The sequence below is a fragment of the Ptychodera flava genome, chromosome 7 (genome assembly GCF_041260155.1).
Source record: "Ptychodera flava strain L36383 chromosome 7, AS_Pfla_20210202, whole genome shotgun sequence".
Lineage (NCBI taxonomy): Eukaryota > Metazoa > Hemichordata > Enteropneusta > Ptychoderidae > Ptychodera > Ptychodera flava.
Genome location: NC_091934.1, coordinates 33594191 through 33616318, shown reverse-complemented (window position 1 = coordinate 33616318; position 22128 = coordinate 33594191). Strand labels below are relative to the sequence as shown.

General features: G+C 39.8%; 2 protein-coding genes across 3 annotated transcripts in view; one reads left to right on the top strand and one right to left on the bottom strand.

The window, feature by feature from the left end:
- LOC139137345 (2-oxoglutarate and iron-dependent oxygenase JMJD4-like) overlaps nucleotides 1-18246 on the bottom strand; it is a 44605-nt gene extending 26359 nt beyond the window's left edge. The window contains exons 1-6 of one of the 2 annotated variants that reach the window (XM_070705389.1): nucleotides 18048-18246; nucleotides 15521-15947; nucleotides 14193-14400; nucleotides 13897-14010; nucleotides 11578-11732; nucleotides 7304-7465 (exon numbers count right to left, since the gene is read on the bottom strand). In XM_070705389.1, coding sequence (XP_070561490.1) covers nucleotides 7304-7465; nucleotides 11578-11732; nucleotides 13897-14010; nucleotides 14193-14400; nucleotides 15521-15786 — 905 coding nt within the window. In that variant the 5' untranslated portion in view covers nucleotides 15787-15947; nucleotides 18048-18246. Of the gene's footprint in view, nucleotides 1-7303; nucleotides 7466-11577; nucleotides 11733-13896; nucleotides 14011-14192; nucleotides 14401-15520; nucleotides 15951-18047 lie in introns of both variants that reach the window. The other variant, XM_070705388.1, reaches the window with a different exon arrangement.
- Nucleotides 18247-18504: 258 nt separating this feature from the next.
- The window catches only part of LOC139137343 (ankyrin repeat domain-containing protein 49-like), a 28764-nt gene continuing 25140 nt past the window's right edge, over nucleotides 18505-22128 (top strand). Inside the window, exon 1 of the mRNA XM_070705381.1 lies at nucleotides 18505-18648. The gene's annotated coding sequence lies outside the window, so the exon portion shown is untranslated. The remainder of the gene's footprint in view (nucleotides 18649-22128) is intronic.

Genomic DNA, 22128 nt, shown 5'->3' with positions numbered 1-22128 from the left:
ATACTGGTCAGTTTTACTTTTCTGTATGAAAATGGTGACATGAGTGTCATAAAATGTAATATGTGATCTCTTAATATTAACAACATCACTAAATCTGAGAAAACCAGCATATGCTACTAACATCAAACAAATGTCTCTTACGTCCTTGAGTGAACCAGAGTCCTTAAAATATTCAACAAGTTCAGAAATAACTTCTGTGGTAACTGGCTGTTTTTTGTTTACTGGTTTACCAAGTAAACGTTTGGCAGACTCCATCAAATTCTTAACAAAAGGATGTTCGGTAGGCGACGGTAAACCTGCAATTTGATGAGCCCACTGAATGCTATAAAAAGCCGATTCGACTGTATGTTTGGTATATCCTGATGTAAGAGACCTCTGAATCAGATGTGTCAGATAAAGAGAAATATGGGAGGGCTCTGCTGGGATAACTGTCAAGTTATGATCTGAAGCAAACTGCGACCATTTCTTAAATGCATTTGAATAAGCCAGAGTTGTTGAGTCTGCTCGTGAGGCCATGGAAAAACTTGGTAGATACTTGGTTAACTGTAGGAGTGTTGGATCTTCAAACTTGTCAAACTCAGCCCAAATACCAGTGTGGAAAATATCAGTGCCTGTGAAAGAGAATTAATGCAAAAGACAAATTGCACTGGAATATCATTACAAGTAGTCATTACCAACTGGTTGTAAAAATTTTCTCTATTGGTTTTAGTTATAAACCAGTTTTCAATCGAACTGTCCTATGCCATAATTGGCTATGCTAATAGCTACTATGGACAACAACAAACTTGTTGTCACTAGAGCCCGTATTAAGAAATGTAGCTAGGGAACTCCCTAGCATGTGATATACAAAATCCATTTCTGTCTGCTCTAGGTGCAGACCCAAAATCCAGCCACAAGGCTAACATCCTGAAGTTTAGGATTCTACCTCCAAAAACAGAGTTTCTTGCCTTTCCTGGCAACAAGAGCATAGGGTCATCACATGGTAAGTCTACCCAGTCATGCACAAATCCTGCCAGATGTACCCCATCAGGGCAGATTAGTGGCCAAAAATAGGCAGATCTCCACACAGGCAGTATTAGAGCACCTTTGCCTGAACAGAGTTGTAGATGTCTAATTGTTCTCCCTATAAGATATGTCGGGGGTAATAACCAGTTCACATGAGAACCCCAATTCTGGGTGAATGCATCCATTGCTGAAGAATTAGGGCACCAAAAACGGGAGTTGAAAACTGTACATTTGGCATTGTAAGATGACGCAAATCTATCCACTGAAAATGGCCCCCAGTGTAAATTCAGGTAATTAAAATACACCGTATTAAGTGACCAATCATCAGTGTCTACTATCTTACTGATATAGTCTGCTTTCTCGTTAGCTGATCTTGGAATCCATTCAGGATCTACCGATATTCCTGACTGCATGCAGATAGCAAATATGCTCAATGCAATGTCTTGCAATTTGGGTTTCCTACTACCCCGGTTAATTATGCTCACCACGTTTTGATTATCTGTAAACCACTTTACCGATTGGCCCTTTATAATTTCTGCAATACTATACAGTACTCTGTGTACTGCCTCTAATTCACGCCATGTGGAACTCTGGTTTGATTCAAAGTGGTCCCAGTTACCATGCACAATATCGTTATCATGTTGAACGATGTATCCACCAAAAGCCTTACCTGAGGCATCAGAGTACACTACTTTATTGGCCTTTGAGCTATTCCATATTGGTCTGCCATTCAGCTTACCAATATTGTCTTTCCAAAAAACCAATTCGTTCAATGCCTGTTGTGTTAGCACAATGTGGCTATTCCAAGAAATTCTAGTATTTATAGCATTATATAAGTGTCGAGTCATAAGCATGGACACATTACCTATTCCTGATCTCATAGAGATGATCTGACCGACTATGTGTGCTATTCTGCGTACAGAGACTGGCTTGGACTGTGTGTCAGTAGGTGAACTGCCCTTTTTATTACAGTCCAGCAGGTTCTGGATAGAAGCTAGTAAACGAACCACTCTGTCAGTAGTGACTGATATCTCACCTTTGTTCATATCAATATCATTGCCGAGCCACGTTAGTCTAGGTACTGGCTCCCATTGACATTTTTCCTCACTTGTTACAAATCCAAACTTGGACAGATCAGATTTGACCTCTCTGGAAATTTGAGAGGCCTTGTCCAGTGATCCGCTGGCTCCTATGCCATCGTCAATATAGATTACTATCGGCTTACCTTCCCCTCGCCATTTCGCAACTACTGGTCGGAGCAATTTGGTGAAGATATATGGCCCTGTTGATAGCCCAAATGGTAACACACAAAAAATAAAATATCTCCTACCTTCAGGAAATTCCCATGAAAAACCTAGAAATTTCCTATGCTGTGGGAAGATCTCCACATGATGATATCCTGATTTCAAGTCGAAACTAAAAAGAAACTCCGGGTTTGATTAATTCTTTTGCCACCTTCAGATCTTCACACTTGAATTTATTTTTATACAAGTGTAAATTTACTTGCCGCAAGTCGAGTATTAGTCTGCACTTACCTTTTTTATTGATGGAGACAGACAGTGGGTTACAGACATATGGCTTGTCTTTCACTTCTTCAATTGCCCCCGTTTCCAATAAATCTTGTATAGCACCGCTTACAAAATTTTGATTTGTTAGTGCTGAAGTATTATTAAACATGAACATTGTAGGCGGCAATGAAATCAGCGGTAGCTTGTAGCCAAATTCGATCAACTCAACTATGGGTTTTGGCGCGTATTCTCTCCAGTAGTCGATACAACGTAACAAATTTCCCCTAACTCGAACTGGGTTTGAATTTACAGAAATAACGGGATTTGGCGCCATAAATGTAATTGAATCATTAACTAAAAAATCTGAATTCAAAACAGAAAAATTTTCTTCCCCTTCGGACGAAAATTCAACGTCCTCATTAGAAATTTCGAAAGCATGGGAAGGTAGTATACTTAACTTTTGTAGTCATGCGTTCCCGCCAACAGTCGGGTTAGCACCCAGACTAGCAGTCGCTGTAAATCTGCACTCAGAGCGGTAGTGGCCAGCTTTTCCGCATGAAAAACAAACTCCCGGTCTTGGGCCGCCACCTGTGCGTTGTCCTCCAGTATTTTTGGATACACTATCCTGCTGGGTATTTCCGGCTATGGGCTTTGGGGCTGCCCGAAATTGTATTTTCTTCTTCTTTTCTTTCTGTTTTCTACTAGCTCGCATCTCCGGCTTCCAAATACGTTTCTCGTCGTCGCTATCGTCGGCAAGCTCATGGGCCTGGTATTCTAAAGCCGTGCCCCATCCAAATTCAGAACCGTCCGCCAGAAGAATTAGTTTTTGACGTTGATCAATGGTTTCAATACCTTCGTCTAGCTTCCGTTTGGCGTCATCGTGTTTCTTCAAATCGATATTGGATTTGGCATCTTCTAGACAGTCTCTTACTTTCATGTTGTGCTTAAATTGGTCTTCGTTAGCTTTTCTTTTAAACCTTGGCGCTTCTGAGTATTTAACTCTCTTGATTTCGGTCATCTGTTCCCTGTTCGCGGCCTCCTGAGATTCTTGTATTTCCCGCTTCATCAACTGCATCTTGTCCGTCACTAGTTGATTGATGGAGGTCAGCAAATGGTTGTTGTTTGCCTGGATTATTTGATGGAAATCCAGTGAAGAGTTGTTACTAGCGTCAGCAGGCGGTCTGGTTTCCGATTCAGTCATGTTTAAGTCACAAAATAGGGAAAAGAGCCAGCGAAGGTGAAAGTTATGTCGTACAAAAAACTTCAGGTGCGTGTCTGACCCTGGCAGAGCGTAGACTGAACATAACCACACTTTTCCTATCAATCCAACACAAGTGATATACTATCACAGCGCCCTCACAATACACCAAAACAACAATTTCTCCCTATACGATGTAACTTGAGAAATTATATTTCCCTTGTCTTTCTAAGTCGGCGATATAGTAACTTATACCATACCTACCTCCATGCTTGTCGAAAGACACAAATAGAATGAGTGTTTTCTCCGACCGCGGTGACTGACATGCTCTGTCCGCTTATTATTAGGCCTACCCAAACTGTGGCAAAGTTCTTTTCCTTCGTGGATTACGGCCGATTTTCGAGAGATTTTCGTTGCTGCCATGAAATTGATGAATTTAACATTGAATTATCGTGCAGATCATTGGCTCAAAACGTTTCCCGATGGACAGGGAAAAATGGTTTCATGGGATTTTTGTGGCTGCCTACAGTGTAGGCCTATGTATGAAACAACATTTTTATCAACAGAATACCCGTCTTTATTAGATCAACTTCGTCACTTTTCTCGCCTCGATCACACCATAGGGCCTATAGCTGCTAAATCGCTCAAATTAAGCTATTTTGGAAATCCAGCGATCCCGCACCTTTACATATGTGCTATTGTTGATGTAATCTGGATTCGTAAAATCTTGTCACTGTGTATAGAAGTATCATTTGGAGAGTCAGGTACTTTTGTATGTGAATTTCCTAATTTCTTGGAAACTGACTAAGATTTGTCCTACAAATATGTATTCACGTTTTAACATCCTCATTTTGAAAAATCAATAAATATACTATTTTGTTATTAAATTTAGAGTGCAAACATGTATATTCTTTATTCATGCATATGATATACGGTACATCTACAGAAGCCAGCTGGGCACACACGTTCATTTGGCTGCCCTGTAACCGTGCAGCCTTGAATTCTTACACACGATTCTGCACAGTCTGTGCTGTGTGACCATTGTATTTACGTAAAGCCTTCAATGGCAAACATACCACAAAGCAATCTGCAACTTTGTTTACTTCAGTCTTGTGGTAGACATACCAAGAGAAAGATTGCTAATCACCACAAGTGCACCACTAGTGGTGACTGTCGGCGCAGGATGGATAGAGAGTTGTGGCACACAAAAGTATGCGTGGTATGTTTACCCAGAGCTTGCAGCATGTTTACCACAAAAAATCTGTTTCGTACGGGAATGGGACCAATATTTCGTTGTAGCCATAAAACACTTTTTAAGGTTGTGACCGACTTTTTACTCTCTTAATGATACATGATTTATGTATATGTACCTTTACCTCCTGATTCAAAGGCACTGGAAGGGAACTGTGCCCTAATACAAAGACCTGTAGTAAAAATCTTGTCACAATTAATGGCTGAAATCAGGGCACTATAATTGGAGTGAGGCACTCTGGCCTGCTGTCAATGTTCTTTGTACCTACTTGTATAGGGTGGTTTCAATCGGGTTTGAACTCACAACATACAGTACTGAGTCAACAGACAAAACCACTTAGCCAAATCCCTAACCTCAAAAAAGATTGGTTCAATAACCGAGCTATTTCAACTATTATAACAGTGCTGAGTGATCAATGAAAGGTGACGCGTAGTTTTCTCATAGAGTTAACATAGGGATGACGGCCATTTTGAATTACAAATATCGGTAATTGTTAGGTAATTTGTTTCTACCTTTATGAGTTATGTCAGCTTGGGCGAAGTTTGTACAACTTTGTGGCAAGCTTGTTGCAACCTTGAAGACCAAGCCAGTAACTTGTACCAAAGTTGGACAAGGTTGAAGATTATTACAACTAAAAGTTAACACACTTGTACCAACCTTTGTTCACATTTCATGTAAGGTTGGCAGACAATTTTTTTAACAAGCTTCAGTTCTCCATACATGTAGTTGATCAGTGAAGGTTGTAAGATGCAATCTTCATACAAGGTCACCATTTTCAGTGTTTTCTCTGCATGTTCATTAAAATGGGCATTTTCTGCCCAATTTATCAAAATTAGGGGGCAGACTTGACATTTTAGAGGGCAGTCACTATTGATGTTGATATGCCTTCCTAGGAAGCACTTCCCCGATATCATTACGATTGTCACCAAGTTCGGTTGCGTTGTCTTCACTCATACAGCACCCGTGCTTACATTGACATCATGATGTTTGTCAGCTTTTGATGGGCTTGGCTGCTCTTGATCATCTGTCTATTTGCCACACACAGGTTTCCAGATTCAGAATTTGACGTACTTGTTCCCTTGGATGCGATTTGGTCCTAATTTTGGGGTTTTAAATCCATGAAAATATGCTCCGCCTGAGTGGGTCACTTTTTCATGAAAAAATCCAACATGGGTCAATTTTTATCCCAAAAAACCCTAAGCATGGGTCAATAACAAAGCAAATGTCCCATATGCTTCAGGAAAACATGCAACATAATACAGGTGAAATTCCCCAACTCTGTCAAGCAAATCCCTAACAATGGGCCATATTTTTATAATATACATGGGTTGATGTTTTCTACTTGCAATCTGTCAGCAAACCCCTGTATGAAAATATCAGGAGTACATTTGTATGCCTATACCCATCCTGGGCACCGATCAAAGATTGTGTTTTATTGTGATCACGATTGATTGCCTAAACCTGGAAATTTCCAAAATTCCATCATTGATGATTGTTTTCTATTTTAAAACTTTATAACTATAAAAAATGAACATCAAATTGCATTAGTATCCGTGGAGGCTGAACAGCAAATACGTCGTTGGCTGTTCTTTTCGATGCGTACCGTACACTCCACTATCATGCATATCCTCAAAGCTGAATGACAGGCGATATTTTGTCTTTTCCGAGGGAGTATTATGACTAGAAACAACAGCAAATTCACAGGTCACAACACTTTGCGCTTGGGACACTCGGAAATATGTGGTCATCTTTACTTGCTGTATTCTGTGCACAATTTCCATGCAGTCAGTAAATTTTCAGGGCAAACAAGTATCCCTCGAAATGCGCATTTGCGCAATTGCGGAGTTGAGAGAAAACCCTGCATTTTGAGCCTCCTGTTCTGAATGACTCATAGTAGGGTTAATATTTATGATTTGAGTGTGTAAAAGTGTTTAGCCAAGGCACTGACCCACTGATGCATGTCATTCTACATGGTGTGAACCTACAGCCATTTTGACTTATGTACAAACTCTCACGGCAGCTGCATTTGCTGGGTTTCTTATTCATCAGAGCAGAGTTACAGATGAACATATTCACTGAATTCACTCACTAACAGAATAGAACGTTACAAAAAGAGCAAATTTCTAAAGTAATGACTGGAACAGAAGGCTAACCCTTTACAATTCAAGAGTCAAGTGGAAATGGCAAGCTTTGTTCTCTGATGATCACAAAGTGGCTTCTCTATAAACCAGAATGCTTGGACTCTCCCTATCAACCAAGTTCACTGTCATTCTTTCTGGTTTGACTACTTTGTAACCATGCTCATGCTGTCCTGCAATATTGTAAAAACTTCCCACAAACCTGAACTGCTCAGCTGGTGTGAACTGGAAACCATCCAAGGGAAGACCTTGTCTGTTGGATTTCAAGGCATCTTGACAATCTGTTTCATTGAAAGCAGACAGTGGTGTCCACCAAATATTGACTGCAATATTACGTGATAATGATGTCACTTGATGACCCCATCTGAAATAAATAAATAAATAAATAAATAAGTACGTAAATAAATAAAGAAATAAATTAAAAACTAAATAAATAAACATTTAATTAGGAATTAAACTACCCGGTACTATAAATGTTAGATACTGATTGATAAAGGTACAAATTGACTTTTGAAACATTTTGTCCTATCTCATTTGCACAATTATCTGACACCAGTCCTGTCACACTTTTACCAGCAGGGCTCTCCACAAGGGGATTTTGATGGATGGGCCACTGCTGTGTTTTTCATAAATCTACTCATATATGTTAATAACTGAACAAAGGAATACATTTTGACAACAAATGAATACGCGAATTATACTTTGTTATGTAAATTGGTCATTCCTCTGATTATGATGGCTGTGAAGTACACTGTCAGATACAAGTCTCCAAAAGGTCAATTTATCTAAACAGCAGAGTACCTCATGTACTTCTTACAGTTTTCTATGTTATCATGGCTTTCTCAAATGGAGCAAATCTATTCAGAAACACTCTCACTGACTGGCATGCCGAGTAGTGCCGTGAAGAACTGTCCGGTCGAGAACTGCTTCAACCCATGAAAACGACGGGTTGAAATCTCATTTCACATGCATATATGCATATGCAATGCAGAAGCGGGTTAATTTGAATGCACATAAACGGAGCGCGCGGCTGCCAATCATTATGCGAAACAAAGGACTGCCGAATGTTCGTTTTTCACACCTTAAGCTTGATAACTTATTAAGCCGTGATAAGCCGGGAGTTCAAAGATTTGAGTTGAAAGAATTGATTACAAACATACTCGCAAACACAAATACGCATTTATAACGACCAAAAACATTTATAACGACAATTAATTTCTTTGTAGTTGCTTAATCATGACACTTTTCTTACTTTACATCAACCATGATCTCAAAACGGATTCATACATTTACTGCATTAAACATCAAATCAAACGCAAGAGCCACTGATACACTATGTTTCTGAAAGGTTGTTAACAAGACGAAAACAGTTTAAGGTATATTGCTTTGTCGATTTTCACTTCTTTCTTGGCTATTCGCAAAGTTCCAAGTACGTTTAATTCAAATTCGATCGTGTTTGAAAGGAGGGGCATGTAATGAACGATCTCTGCGAGATTGATATCTTAGACTATAAATAGTCGTTTTTCCACTTGAATGCTCAAGTTACACAAAAAACCGATCAGAATGGAAAGATAGGATATGTTTTGTGTAGCCATACATAGTAAAGGAAGGGTGGTTTAACCAGAAACGTGAATTTAAGTCGTTGGTAATTGCCCTTATCAAAACCATTGTTTGACACCAATGCATTGCTACTGACTTTTGCAAGACTGATGCCGTTTGTGCGAACTCGGGCGCTGGACTACTTCCTTGCCATGTCACCATACCGTGACAACCATAGAGGCATGGGTCATTGATCACTTAATTGTTGCAGGGTAGTTGATGATCCGGCCCAAAACCCTTCTGGCCCCGCTTTTTCACCAAGCAAAACCATTCCGGTCCCAAGAGCAACGTCGTCGTTCCGGCCCTCAAAAGAAATAAATTTGACACCGAGATCGTTCCCTGGCTTTAGATACAAAATGTATCTGTATGTAGAGAGAGGGATAGAAACAATAAATTGATAGTCGGACCCACTAGGGACAACACAGGTAGAGTGAGCGATAGGGACATGTTTTGTCAGTAATTATGACTCGTGACAGTAAATGTTCAAATTCTACATAACTACCCTTTGGTCTTAGGGCGCGATTGAGTGACTCTCGGGGCCGCAAACGACTTCATTTTTGGGGCCGGAACGACTTCGATTCGGAAAAGTGCGGCCCGAACATTTCAAAACCAGTTCACCTAGTTATCTGACTGGATTTTGCACTGTGGTTATAAAGTCTATTAAAAATAAAGAAAGGTGTTATTCGCACCGCACAGAAGACGGAAGGAAAAAGAGAAAGAGAGAGAGAGAGAACGAGAGAGGAACAAACAGGGTGAGCAGGGAGAAAAAATCCTATCCGCAGAAGTGAACGTGGCACCAGATAACATGCAATCACGGCCACTTCTAACGCGTCCCGCCTACTCACCGCGCCACTTTGACTTCAAGCTGCTATAAAGGTTAACAGAGCAATTAATATTAACCAAATATCGTTGAATGTGTGAAAGCTACAATTTTGTTGGTTGTATATGTAAACCGCTATCTGATTGGGTATAGGCACCGCAGTGTGAATAAGAAATTTATATTCCTTATCTGCACGGCTGCGGTGCAAATAGCCACTTCCAAAGAGAAACGATAACATAGTATTTAGAGAAGCAACTTATGAACAGAAAGCAGGTTCAGTATAATAGGGAGACGCGCGTGACAAGAGACAAGAAGCAGTGCAATCTGGCGTGTGTTTTACAAGAGTTAGACAGTTTGTTTTTTGAACAAACAAATGTAATGGATATGCAATCAGACGGTAATCAACTGCCAATTATTGTCATCGAACACCAATTAGCACCTTCGCGGAGTTCTCCTCCCATCGGTCAAGACGCTCTCACTTAAAATTCATACGTCACAAGCTAGTCCATTGATATGCTGATTATCTGTATGCTAATGTATGCTAATGTTGAATACATAATCAGCTGCTTGGCGGGACAATTCTTCACGGCAGTTTTTCTCATGGGTGAACCCAGTCAATGATACAGCAAATCTGTCGTGACTACTGGTTTTGAACCATGGACCCCTAGGTTCACCCACCCTGACAGCTATTGCATTTCCCATGACTCAAAATAAATTTGATCCCTGCTACGTACACATGGGAATTGGATGCTAAGCTTGATACATAGCATGAGGTGCTCTATTGAGGGTATTGTACCCAAATCAAAAATACCTGTTACAGATAGGTACACATATGATTCAGGTAATGTTTGATACAGAATATGAATTGCTACACTAGTACTGTATTGAAGGCATTGTGCTCAAATCAATAATCCCTGTTACTGATGGATATACATGGGATTTGGGATTTGGGTACAATGCTTGATACAAGTGCTGCATTGAGGGTGTTGTGTGAAAATCAAGTGTATACCTGTTTTCAGCATTAGAATACGTGTATTTGGTATTTACAATCATCCAGTGAAAGTGAAAATATTTGTAAATTTTGATATTTTTTGATCAAGAAAACAGGGAACGAGCACATTTATTTCTCCTTTTCAAATTACAGATTAGTTTTTCATCCTTTTTCTGTCATCTTTACAAATTTTTTAAGTTCACAAGATTCAGCATATTTGTATTCCGTTGAACACTGACATCTTTCGGATCCATAGCCTAGGTAATGCTATATTTTCATACTTTCATGGTTTAAAGTGAACACACAAAAAAGTCTGATGCCACCAGTCTAGATTTACCTGCACAGTGTGATAAACAAACCTTTCTTTTATTGGCTTCAAGTCCATTGCAGTATTCACAAATACAGTACATGGTATGCATTATGTCATGATATTGTTGACAAATGTATTCTAGTCCTGACTAACATTCAGCTGCCAACAATAACAACTGACACACTGACAATGGTAGGCACTTTTGACACAATTTTGGGAGCAGTGAGAAACTGCCCAGAACAGACAGAACACTAAACAATACCGGTTCACTGGACAAAACTTCATTGTAGAAACTGTATGATGATGAGTGTAACTAAGATGGCTCTAAAACATTATAAACCAATACCAACACCATCAAAGTTGACTTGATGTTTGTTGCAGATTGTGTACAGGGTGACATGATTCTTCAGAGGTCTAGCTTGTTGGTGAAATGTACTGCATGTGGACAGTCTCTCAGGAGGGCAATCTCAGAAATACAAAGTTTAACATAGAGGGCGCCTTTCATGAAAACAATTGTGACGTTGGAAACATGACCATACAATACATGCATATAAATAAGAAATGACTGGTTCATCAGCAGATGCAGTACCATATTTCGTATTTTTAAAAATTCCGCCAACATCGATATCTGAAGAGGGGATTTTGAGCAGTACAAGTAGGTCACTTCTCCAGTATATTGTCGAATTTTCCTTGTTTGTTAGGAAGAAAGCATGGAAAGTTGACAAAGTGGATTTCAATTATTTACTTTTCACTCACCCGTAGGGTACGTACATACAGTCACCAGTGTTGAGTGTAGCACACCACCACGGCACATCTCGAAGACCAGGATAAGCGTACATATCAACTTTGTCCACGTTCACTGCGGAATAATCCCCTTCTTTGTGATCAAAATCTATGTGGTGACTTTCTCTCTGAAAGATGAAACAACATTCCGTGAGTAATATTTCCTTTTTTTTTAACGATATGATAACACTACATGGGTCAAGTAACAGTGCCTCATAGTATCAAACTGACAAAACAATTACGTGATATGCCAAAATGATAAATGAATAAAACAATGTTCCAGCTCAAGGTTACAGCAAACTCAAGGTTAACAAATTGTATATTTATGCCGTGGCTAACGCAAACAATTCTACAAATTCAAGAGGTAAGCGAGACAAGAAAAACACCATTTCTTCCTTCTTCATAATAACTCATCATTGTGATATCAGAAATGACTTACACGTACTTTGAATCTAAGTCCTGGGGTTATCAAATAAAATGCTCAACTGTACCCCATCAACAGGAACTTCCCTTTCACCAATATGGTTAGACATAAACCAATCGTTATCAATGGTGGTTCAGTGTTCTCACCAGAAAAAAAATTTTGTGGGACATTTTGTCCCGCTGACCAAAAAAAAGCGGGACAACGGATGATTTTTGTGAGACAATATATAAATATGTTAAAAAAGTCAAACTGCAAATACGAACCTTATTCTGTGCATGGAAAAAATAAAGGACTCAACAACTCATTCAACTTAACAACTTTTTTGTAAACATTCGGTGAACATATCAACTGATATTGAATATCAGTGCCTTTTAATGAAAAGTCTATGGGACTTTCGTTCTTTCCAGTGTGAAAGTCCATTTCGGGGTCCTCTACAATAACAGTAGTTGCTAGAGTGTCCAGCCGTTCAGCTCCCAGTTGATTCCTGTCATTAGTTACTTTTTTTCGCACTCTAAACCCCCTTTCACAACCAGCAGAAGGAACAGGCCAAGTCAGCATTTATTTAGATCAGGAAACATATCCCTATGATGTTTGTAAACAATCATCAACTTTTGACGTGAAATTTTGGTCGCCAGCCAAGGCTACAAATTTTGTCAATTGATTGAAGCATGGAAAAAAGACGTCCATGTTCTCACGTATAAGTTCGCCTGGAATAATATACTTATCACATGCGCAAGCCAAGAATTGATAATTTTTTGCATAATAAGAGAACTTTCCTCCAACTATTCCACATTTAAACCTCGGAACTACTTTTGGAATAATATTATCAATCGGCAGTGGGCCAGTTGTCGATCATTTCCAGTCGTGGGTACTAGGTCGCGTGGGCGAGGAACGGAGCAAATGCCTGATAACATCACACAACACGGATCTCCCGCGAAGTTATACATGATTCCAAACATAGCAAAGACCTAAAAATTATCTCAGACAAAGTTGCGTTATTTTTCGAGAACAAAAATTCACTGAATCTCAACGGCACGAACACTATAACGTCGTTCCCGTCAAGACCTTGGTTGCCATGCGGAACTCACAGATAGGCTAATGCTACCAGCTTCGAGTTCGTTGTTTTCGAAAAATGTTCATGTAATTCCTTAGGCATATACAAGCTTTACATTCTTGTGTTTTCGTAGTTCGGATTATTGTTGTCGTAGCCTATGAAAAAATTTATCGTGCCCATGACGCCTCCAGCTTCCGCGAATTCCGTGGACATGTACCGATATGCATGCAAGGCGAACACGTCAAGTGCGTCAGACTACCACAGTCTCGTGTGGTTCAATACACGACGGCCGCTGTGTGGTATACGTAATAATGCATCCACACATCGGCCATCATGTATCGAATCACAAGTGACTGTGGCTTAAGTACGCCCTCTGACGGGTATTGCCTCCAGATTGCCTCGGTTTCAACCAGGAAGTGTAATACTCGCGTCAATCATTTACGTCCATGGTGAAAAGTATTGGCTGTATGATACGGCCGGCCGGCCGTACGGCTGGCACCACAAAAGTTTATAATTTCAAAGGCGCGCCACTAATGGCGCGCACGCCCAAGAAATCCGCGACAAAACAGAAAAATACGCGAGAATGTCGCGGAATCGCGGCCTGGTGAGAACGCTGGTGGTTGTGGACCTGACAGAAATTTGGGGGGAAGGGGGTTGGGAGTGGGGTGACATTCAGCTTTCACCACCAAACTTTAGTATTGCCACATTTGTTTTCCAAATGGATGGATGGATGAGTCTAAGTATAGAAAAACAAGGGGTCAAAGGTTAAGCACATCAGAGGAGACCCATGAATGTTTCAAGAGTTTTTACTTACTATGTCCACAAAGAACCATTCCTTTGTTCCACTCATCATACAGTTGATGTTGTCCACAGTGTCCATGTGAAGAAAGGATTTGGTACCGCCACTGCTAAACCACAACACTGCATCCTGTGAACAGTGAAAAGTTAATTTAAAGGGACAAAGCCACAAGCATGCTTCTCATCAATATTGCACATCCTCATCCTATATTAGTAATACCATACTAAGTTCATTGCTTATATGCATTTTTATACAATAACTTGGGAGAAAATTTTCAAAATCAACTGAATTATACTGCATGTTAGACTTACCTGTAGACCTCTGGTAAAGCCTCCACAAGTGATACATGGGAGTAAGACATACTCATTCCACATCGGCTCTGGCAAAGTATCGACAAGATAACGATCCGAAGAGTTATAAATTTCCAAGAATTCTCTCAACGGCATGGGATCTGCTGAGCGCGCTCTGTTCTCCTTCTTGCCATAGTCTACCCTGACAACAGCATCGCCATGGTGATTTCTGGAGGAGATAGCATGATGGATAATAATGGTGAGTTTGGATAAAATGCAAAACAATATCTAAGGGCAACATGATTTGATCAGAGCCACGTGATACGATGTTATTCCCTGGTTTGTACATCTAATGGGCTACATTTAAAAGGGAAGCAGTCGTCGGGATGCGCCTGTGCGAGTTTCTTGTTTACAAACAATGTATTTCGTGCATGATATCTAGATGCACCTCACCATCATAGCTGCAACATTTAAATTATACGATAGATTATGACGGACATCAATCACCATCATACATTGGATATAGTGTTGCCATTGGTCGTATGGGTGCCATACAACCTTTGAGCGCAGTTCCGACGACTGTATCCCTTTAAAGGACCAGTAGCTGTAACTTTTTTTTCACAGTTTTCATCATGTATCTCAATTACACATTTTTGTTTCTCTCACAAAAGGCACATTAAAACACCCACTCTAAAGCTTGCAATGTCCACACAGCGGCGTCTATACTTGTATAATAAAGTACACTGTTCATTAGGGGATGACTGCATTAACTTGCATGGTACCTGAAACCCGAGTCCTTGCCTGAGTAACTCTGGTGACAAACAGAAGACCTTTAATCCCCAAGGTGTGAATGTTCCATCGTTATGTTTATCTAATCCAGCTGGTGCTATTGTAGTGCCAGTGTAGGAAAGGCAGGTCTGTGAAATTGATCCTCTAGGGAAGTAGGGTGTTCCTAAGTTAATGGAGCCTTCCCGTAATGTACTCAGTTTGTATTTGAATTCTAGTCCAGAACAGAATTCACTTGTCAACAATAGCAATGCACTTTATTACTCATATGGTGATGTAGAAGCTGAGTTGACAAGCTGAATACTGAGTATCTCAATGTGCTCTAAGGTGTAGAATTATGAAAAACAAAACAGTGAAAAAACCATTAAAGGTTTCAGTTTCTGGCCCTTTAACTGAAAACCATCCAATGATTTTTATAATTTACTCTCATTTTTCATCATTTTTTCACTTTTTAATGTAAAGCGCATTGAGATATTCAAGTATATAATGTGCTACATTAGAAATATATAAAGATTATGACTATTTTGAAAATTTGTTTATGTTTTTATAACTTCTCTGATTACCTGAGATAGTCGTCATTCCACAAGTAAAAACCAGGTGACATCTTGGCAGCCCCTTTGAAAATCACGGGTTTGCTGGGCTTTATGTATCGGTCATAAAATTCCATGGGACTTGGAATTGTGTCGATTTCTTCAATATCACCCTCTGGCGGTTGGTGAGAGCCAAGCGGGAGAAGATGACCCTCAGGGTCACCTGCGTGATATGTGGGAAAGTTCATGACGATTGCCACAGCAACCATTGTAAATGTTTTGATATAGAAAGACATCATAGTGAACAAGGTGTAGAGCTGTACTAGAAAACTGACGTCTTTGTTCCTTTGGATGGTTCACTGGTTTTTTCCTGTAAGTGTTTGCAGTATCCGAATGAGGAAGCATTACAACTGAACAAAATTTCCAAGATTATACGGAGTTCACATTCGTGGAACCATTCCTGCTTGAAAAGCACAGAAAGTGAATGAAAAAAAATTAAAGATGGAAGTACGTATACTTTGCTGACAGTAAAACACCGTAAAAATGGGTAAAAACACTGCATTGGGCGTGAATTAAAAGAGAAAACCAACATTTATTGTTGTGATTGTAAAAACCTGCTACAGGCAGACACAGAGTTTCCCTCTTAGATGCATATCCATGAGAATGATAAATTCCCTGTCATTTTTTCCTTTGTACTGTATGACTTCATCAGTACATGTATAAATGTGCTTCTCCATGCATAGCTCTAACAGAGAAAACAGCTAAAGGATCACTTTTGTCATGCTGTGTTGAAAATGGCAGATTTCATCATGATATGCGATGAAGACACATTGCAAAACATTCTTAAATTTGCAATCATCAAAATACTTCCAATACTTTGGGACAAATTCGCTCATGACCCTCTTGTGATATCAAGAAAGCATGGAATACTAGAAGTCACTCAGTGTACAAAAGGAGGACGTTGCATAACTACACAAGTGTAAAAAATACCCCCTTTTTGGTGAATGCAAACCGATGATTTTGTTTGTGACCTTAGGCAAAATGGCTTTTCTCCTATTCCAACTTGCTTTCCTACGACAAATACATCAATGCCACAAAGTCAGGGTAAGCTACTATCCTTACCTACATGAAGTCACTGCCAATTAACCCTTTGAGTGCCATAATTTTTCTCACCAAAATTTTAGTGCAACATTTTACAATTCTTTTTAATTTTCCTGTAATTTTTTTGATAATTTTGAACAAAATTGACATCATATTTTGGCAAAAATCTGAAAAAAATTGACTGGGGTATATTTTGTAAAGGTAATAAAAATTGACTTTGATGCTCAAAGGGTTAAAGGTATACCGGTACAGTCACCTGTAATCTAAATATGCCCATATATGTTCAAAGGGTCGTTCCTTAGTATTCAAAATGCCCATGTGAGAGCGCTGTTTTAAAAAGCAGCCACCCACTTAAAATCTGTGATTGGTTAGATTTCCTCTTTCCATGGTAACTGTGGCAAAATTGGAACAGGTGACAGTATACCTTTAAGATTTTGTTTCAAAAGTTTGCATGAGGTTCACACTTTATGTAACGTTGCATGTTCAGACAAGCATGAGTGAATTTTTGAACTTGATTTTTTTGGTACACACTAGCTGTAAAATGTTTCATCATTAGGGAAAGACTGAATTAACTTGCATGGTACCTGAAACCTGGGTCCTTGCCTGACCAACTCGGGTGACAAACAGACTTTTAATCCCCCTAGGTGTGAATGTTCCATTGTTACGTTTATCTTGTCAAGCTGGTGCCATTGTAGGAACGGCAGGTCTATGAAATTAATCCTCTGATAACTGAGTAGGGAAGTAGGGTATTCCTAAGTTAATAATGGAGCTTTCCCGTAATGATTAAGACTCTTGTCTGGCTGCAAGTAGAATTGAAGTTGTACACAGTTGACAAGTATTTCAGCATGTTTCAAAGAGTTAAACCACACAAACTACTTTTCATATCAAACAAAATCCATGAAAAAAGCTCAAAAAGAGCACCTTAGTCCCTTTAAAGTTTATACGTTTAGGCACCCAAAGCGTGTACCAAAAACTTTAACTGAACCGTGAATGGTGAAATTTTATAGCTGGTATGATGCTTTTGATGCAGTTTTGGGCCGCATTAGCATCTTACAATAAAAACATGCTGACCCCCTTCCCCTCCCAAATCGAGAGCATTTCTAAGCATGGTGACCTCAACACATTACAATCAAAAAGAGGGTCCCCCCCCCCCCCGCGCGCCGAAAAAAAAACTGACCAGTCCCTATAAAGAAGCGCCTGCATGAATTGGACCTGAAAGTTAAGGCACTTTCAACATGTTCAACTCATCGTGTCGACTGTCCCCGTTCATTATGTACTTCTGGTTTCTTCTATGGAGGTACAAACGAGACTCGCTTCTTCCTCCATGTTTATAGTATACCATGGAGGTATGATAGTAAAAGTGCATGACAAAAAGTTTCGTTCTATAACAAACATCATGCACGGACTTGCGGTCAACGCTACAGAGTGGGCCCCTCCCTATCTCCTCTGCTATACTCACCCGCGACGACCTTCTCACTTATTTTATCGGCGCTGTCACATTACAATCTCTGTCAACGCGAAGATGGCCTTCTCACTCATTCAATATTACATGTAGTTAACGCTGTAATACGGGCCACGGTCGTCCTAAAAACTTATCAGATCGGAAACTTTCCGACACACTGCAGATACAAGCCGGATGTTGTGAACCGGAATGCAAATAAGGCTACGACCATTTTGTAACATATCTGGGGGTTCTGGCTTCGCAGAGGGAAGGGGGTCAGTATATTTGCAGAATTTAGAATAAGCGTGGCTTGTAGACATTTCAATGCTTAAAAAGTAAAGAATGTAGTGAAAATTACAGATTGTAAAATTCTTATTGAATCTGCCATATTATCTGCCCATCATTGCCGACTGTTCTCGTCACAATGGAAGGTTCCCAGGAAAGTATTTTCCCATGATCCAAAGCTACTAGTACCAAATCCAGGAAGTGCTGCTGTCGATGACGGACGACGAAATCTCAGTGCATTGCAGTGGGGATCTTCACTGTAGGTCGCAAGTTGTACGTCTTCTAATAAATTCGTCTGGAACCCCAAGCGTTGGTAATACTCTGCTAACAGAAGGTACGTGTGAAAGCTGTTGTAGATAAAAAAAACAAAGAAAGGCGTTGTATCCTTCTATCAGGACTTCGGCTGAAGAGCAAGCCAACAAAAACAGTCTCTCCACCGCGTTGCCTCCAAGTGTGACGGTGTGACGAACTTCAGAAAGTTGCAGTCGACCCGGGAATCATGCTGTCTGCAATGCGGGTTGGTAGATACGTGATAGCCACGTAAATAGCAAAGAAAGTGGCGAGCATAAGGATGTCGGGTCGCTTGCCCTAGTTTTAGGCATGGTAGCTCCATGTTTTAGGACACTTTCAAGTGGGAGTACCTGCAGTGTTGTAGCTCGAGGTTCTGGTTGGCAAGTCCGACCCACCATGGAGTACACCTATGGTTGACATGCATATCCCTGGCAAAACCTCGAGCACTGCAGCTATTCCATGGTGAACGACAGGAAAAAATAATGCAATTCGGTGTCATGTAAGGGTTAAAGTGACTGTCGCCGATGACGACTGCGTTGGAAACAGTATGATCGAGGATGTATTTTTACGCTGCAGGAAACGATGCAGCTGCGTTTATGCTAGTCCTTAGCCTGACACAAGTGTTTGATGAAGGGTCGTCGATCATTATGTCCCAATGACTTACATGTCAAATCAGGTCATAACAGTGTTTTAAATGAAGATTGGCAGTGAATTCATCCTGATGAGGAAAATTCCGTAGTTTAGGTGTCAGTCACCCCTCCCCCTCCTCAAAACGCAACTACTTAATTAATGCAAAATTGGTTCCAGGAAAGCTGTCTTCTGTATGTATAGAGAGTACCTACCTGTTCAAAATCTGCTCATGAATATACACGAACAAACTTTACACCTTTTCAACGTTCCAAGTAGTCTATATTCTTCTGTCAGCGTTCAAAATTAAATTATGTGTGCTTTTGTTTTTAATTTTTAGGTTGTCGTAATTCATGTCCCATTTTTCTCGATGAATAAACAGAAAGTACTGCATCAGGACCTCATAATCACATTTGAGGCCACGCATTTAAAACCACATACGAATACATGTCCCATGTCTGTAATGTCAATGTTTCTTTTCTGTTATGGTTTCACCGCGAAGTTGATCCATTTTTTTTACAGCAGAAGCCTTTTTGCGATTCTGATGCACACAAAACAAATGTCTTACCTCCCTCCCTTCCCCCCAAAAAAACCGTAAAGAATTACTTTTTAGTGCATTGGTCTTATGATTGGTGGCTCCTAAGTTCCTCACACTTTTAAGTCTCTATTTGACAAGTTTGTGATCATTAGGAGCAAGAACAACATTATTATTTAGACTGAAAGAGTCATGTATGGGTGCCGTTGTTATGGTCGGAGATGGCAGAGCATACGCACACACACCTTAATCTTTCAGTCTAGATATTTTTATGCATGCTTTCTTCAAACAAGTCAGATGTCATTGTTGAAACTATTCATCACCAGTCCGGGTCATTTCCAAAATTGGCGACGCTATACCATAATATTTTCCCCTATCATCAGCCAATCAGCGGCTAGCGCGCCATCAGTAAAAATTGTGTTTCCTGGCAACCTCCAAGTGCGTCCTTGGTTACATATGCCACACTGTGTCAAACTCTCGCGCCGTATTCTGTCATAATGTCGGACAGTTGTGTGGCCACTCCTGCAAAACACATTTTCAAAATCGCGTACCATTTTTAGTCTGGCTTAGACAACCAAACCCCATATATCGCTGTGATTCCTGGACTCTGGCCTGAAGTCCTGCAAAATATAAATCGTGTACCTATGCAGATCGTTCAGAAAACCCCATTTGTATCGGAGATGGCAGCGGTCACAAATTCTACCGTATGTCGAACAGTTGTGTGGCCACTCTGTCAACACATTTTCAAAGTCGCGTACCATTTTTAGTCTGCGTAGGACAACTACAAAACAGGTATCATTTTAAAGCTCTTGCTTCTTGCAAAACGCCATACGCGTACATACACAAATAACCTTTACAACAGTATTTCTAATAGAGATGACGAACATCTACAAAATGATTCTCGGTACTTGAGCGAAATCGATAAACTGGGGGTAGAAATGAATCGTAAATATTTCGAATATTTCTTCACTCATCGGACTCATTGTTGGACATGACCTTCTGCAGAACACGTGGATAATGTTGACAGTCGAAATTCATGGAAATCACAAGATAGAGGCTTAATATGCGGCCATCCTTATACCCACTTGGTGGGTAATTTGTGACCTAGCGTGACCTGTCCTTTATTAATGATGTAATCTGGTCGATGATTGGCTGAAAGCCGGAATACATTATCATAATGAGTCCCCAATTTTGGAAATGACCCGGACTGATCACCATACACTGGTACCACACAGTGCTACCTTCATTTCAGTATGATGATTGCAATCTGTTCAAAGTTGATAATCAACAGACTTGTACAAAGAGCTGTTTCTGGTTACCATGCATCACTTGAAAGCTTTCCTCATCTCAGCCCTTGGTTTATGTTTCCATGGAGCAGAGATCATTGATGGAGAACATGCAGTAGTTACTGATGGTAAAGTCACCAAATTGTGTGCATTATACAAATTACATCTTCCCTGTTATTTAAAAATAACCAGTATTCAATGCAAGTCATGAAAATTAAATGTTAACAATGTGTTTGGAATGCAAGCTGACTGACTTGAATAAACAAAAATGAATACAACTTGTATGTTGTAACCCACTTTGTTGTAAAGAATGACCAGAAGCAATTCTTTCATTTCTTGGCCTACCAAAAGCAGAAATTTTAATGAAAATTTCATATTTACATACCAGTACGTAGATGGTGACCCAATGACATTTAATGTTGGTGCCAAAATATCGGCCACCTACATGTACGTGTATGCAATGTAAATTGCAAATAATTCAGTAATTTACTCTGAAAATAGATTACACTTCCAAAAATTTGGAATGACTCACACAATGGACCACGCATGCCGTTGTAATAAAGTAAATTCTGACATGCATGCAGGATGCACAAAGGTGAAAAACGAGAAACTGATGTTTAGTGATCAGTCTACATTTTATTTAAGAGATGCCAAACCGGGAATGTGCCAGACCTTATATATCACATCCTTAACTGTGTAGCATGCAGGGCACAAAGGTGCACTTACAGTTTTTATGTATGAGTTTTTTTTATTTCACATTTAAAAAGTGTGATTGCTGAGGGGTTTGTGGTAGATACTGCCACAGAATATGTTTTATTCTTGGATTTGTGTCTTTACTAACCTTTTGTATACCAGTATATCCCTGTGGACCTGGCTGAATTTCTCTATTACATTTATGTACATGTACCTACAGCCCAATCTTGCCCACATACATTTCAGAAAATTAAAGAACAAGCCCTTGAATTGTCAACTGTACGTTATATTATCAAACATACATATTTAGGGCAAAAAGGAAAATACACAAATTTAAGTGGTTATTAATTCAGTTGCTACTTGAATACATTCCCCTTGGCAA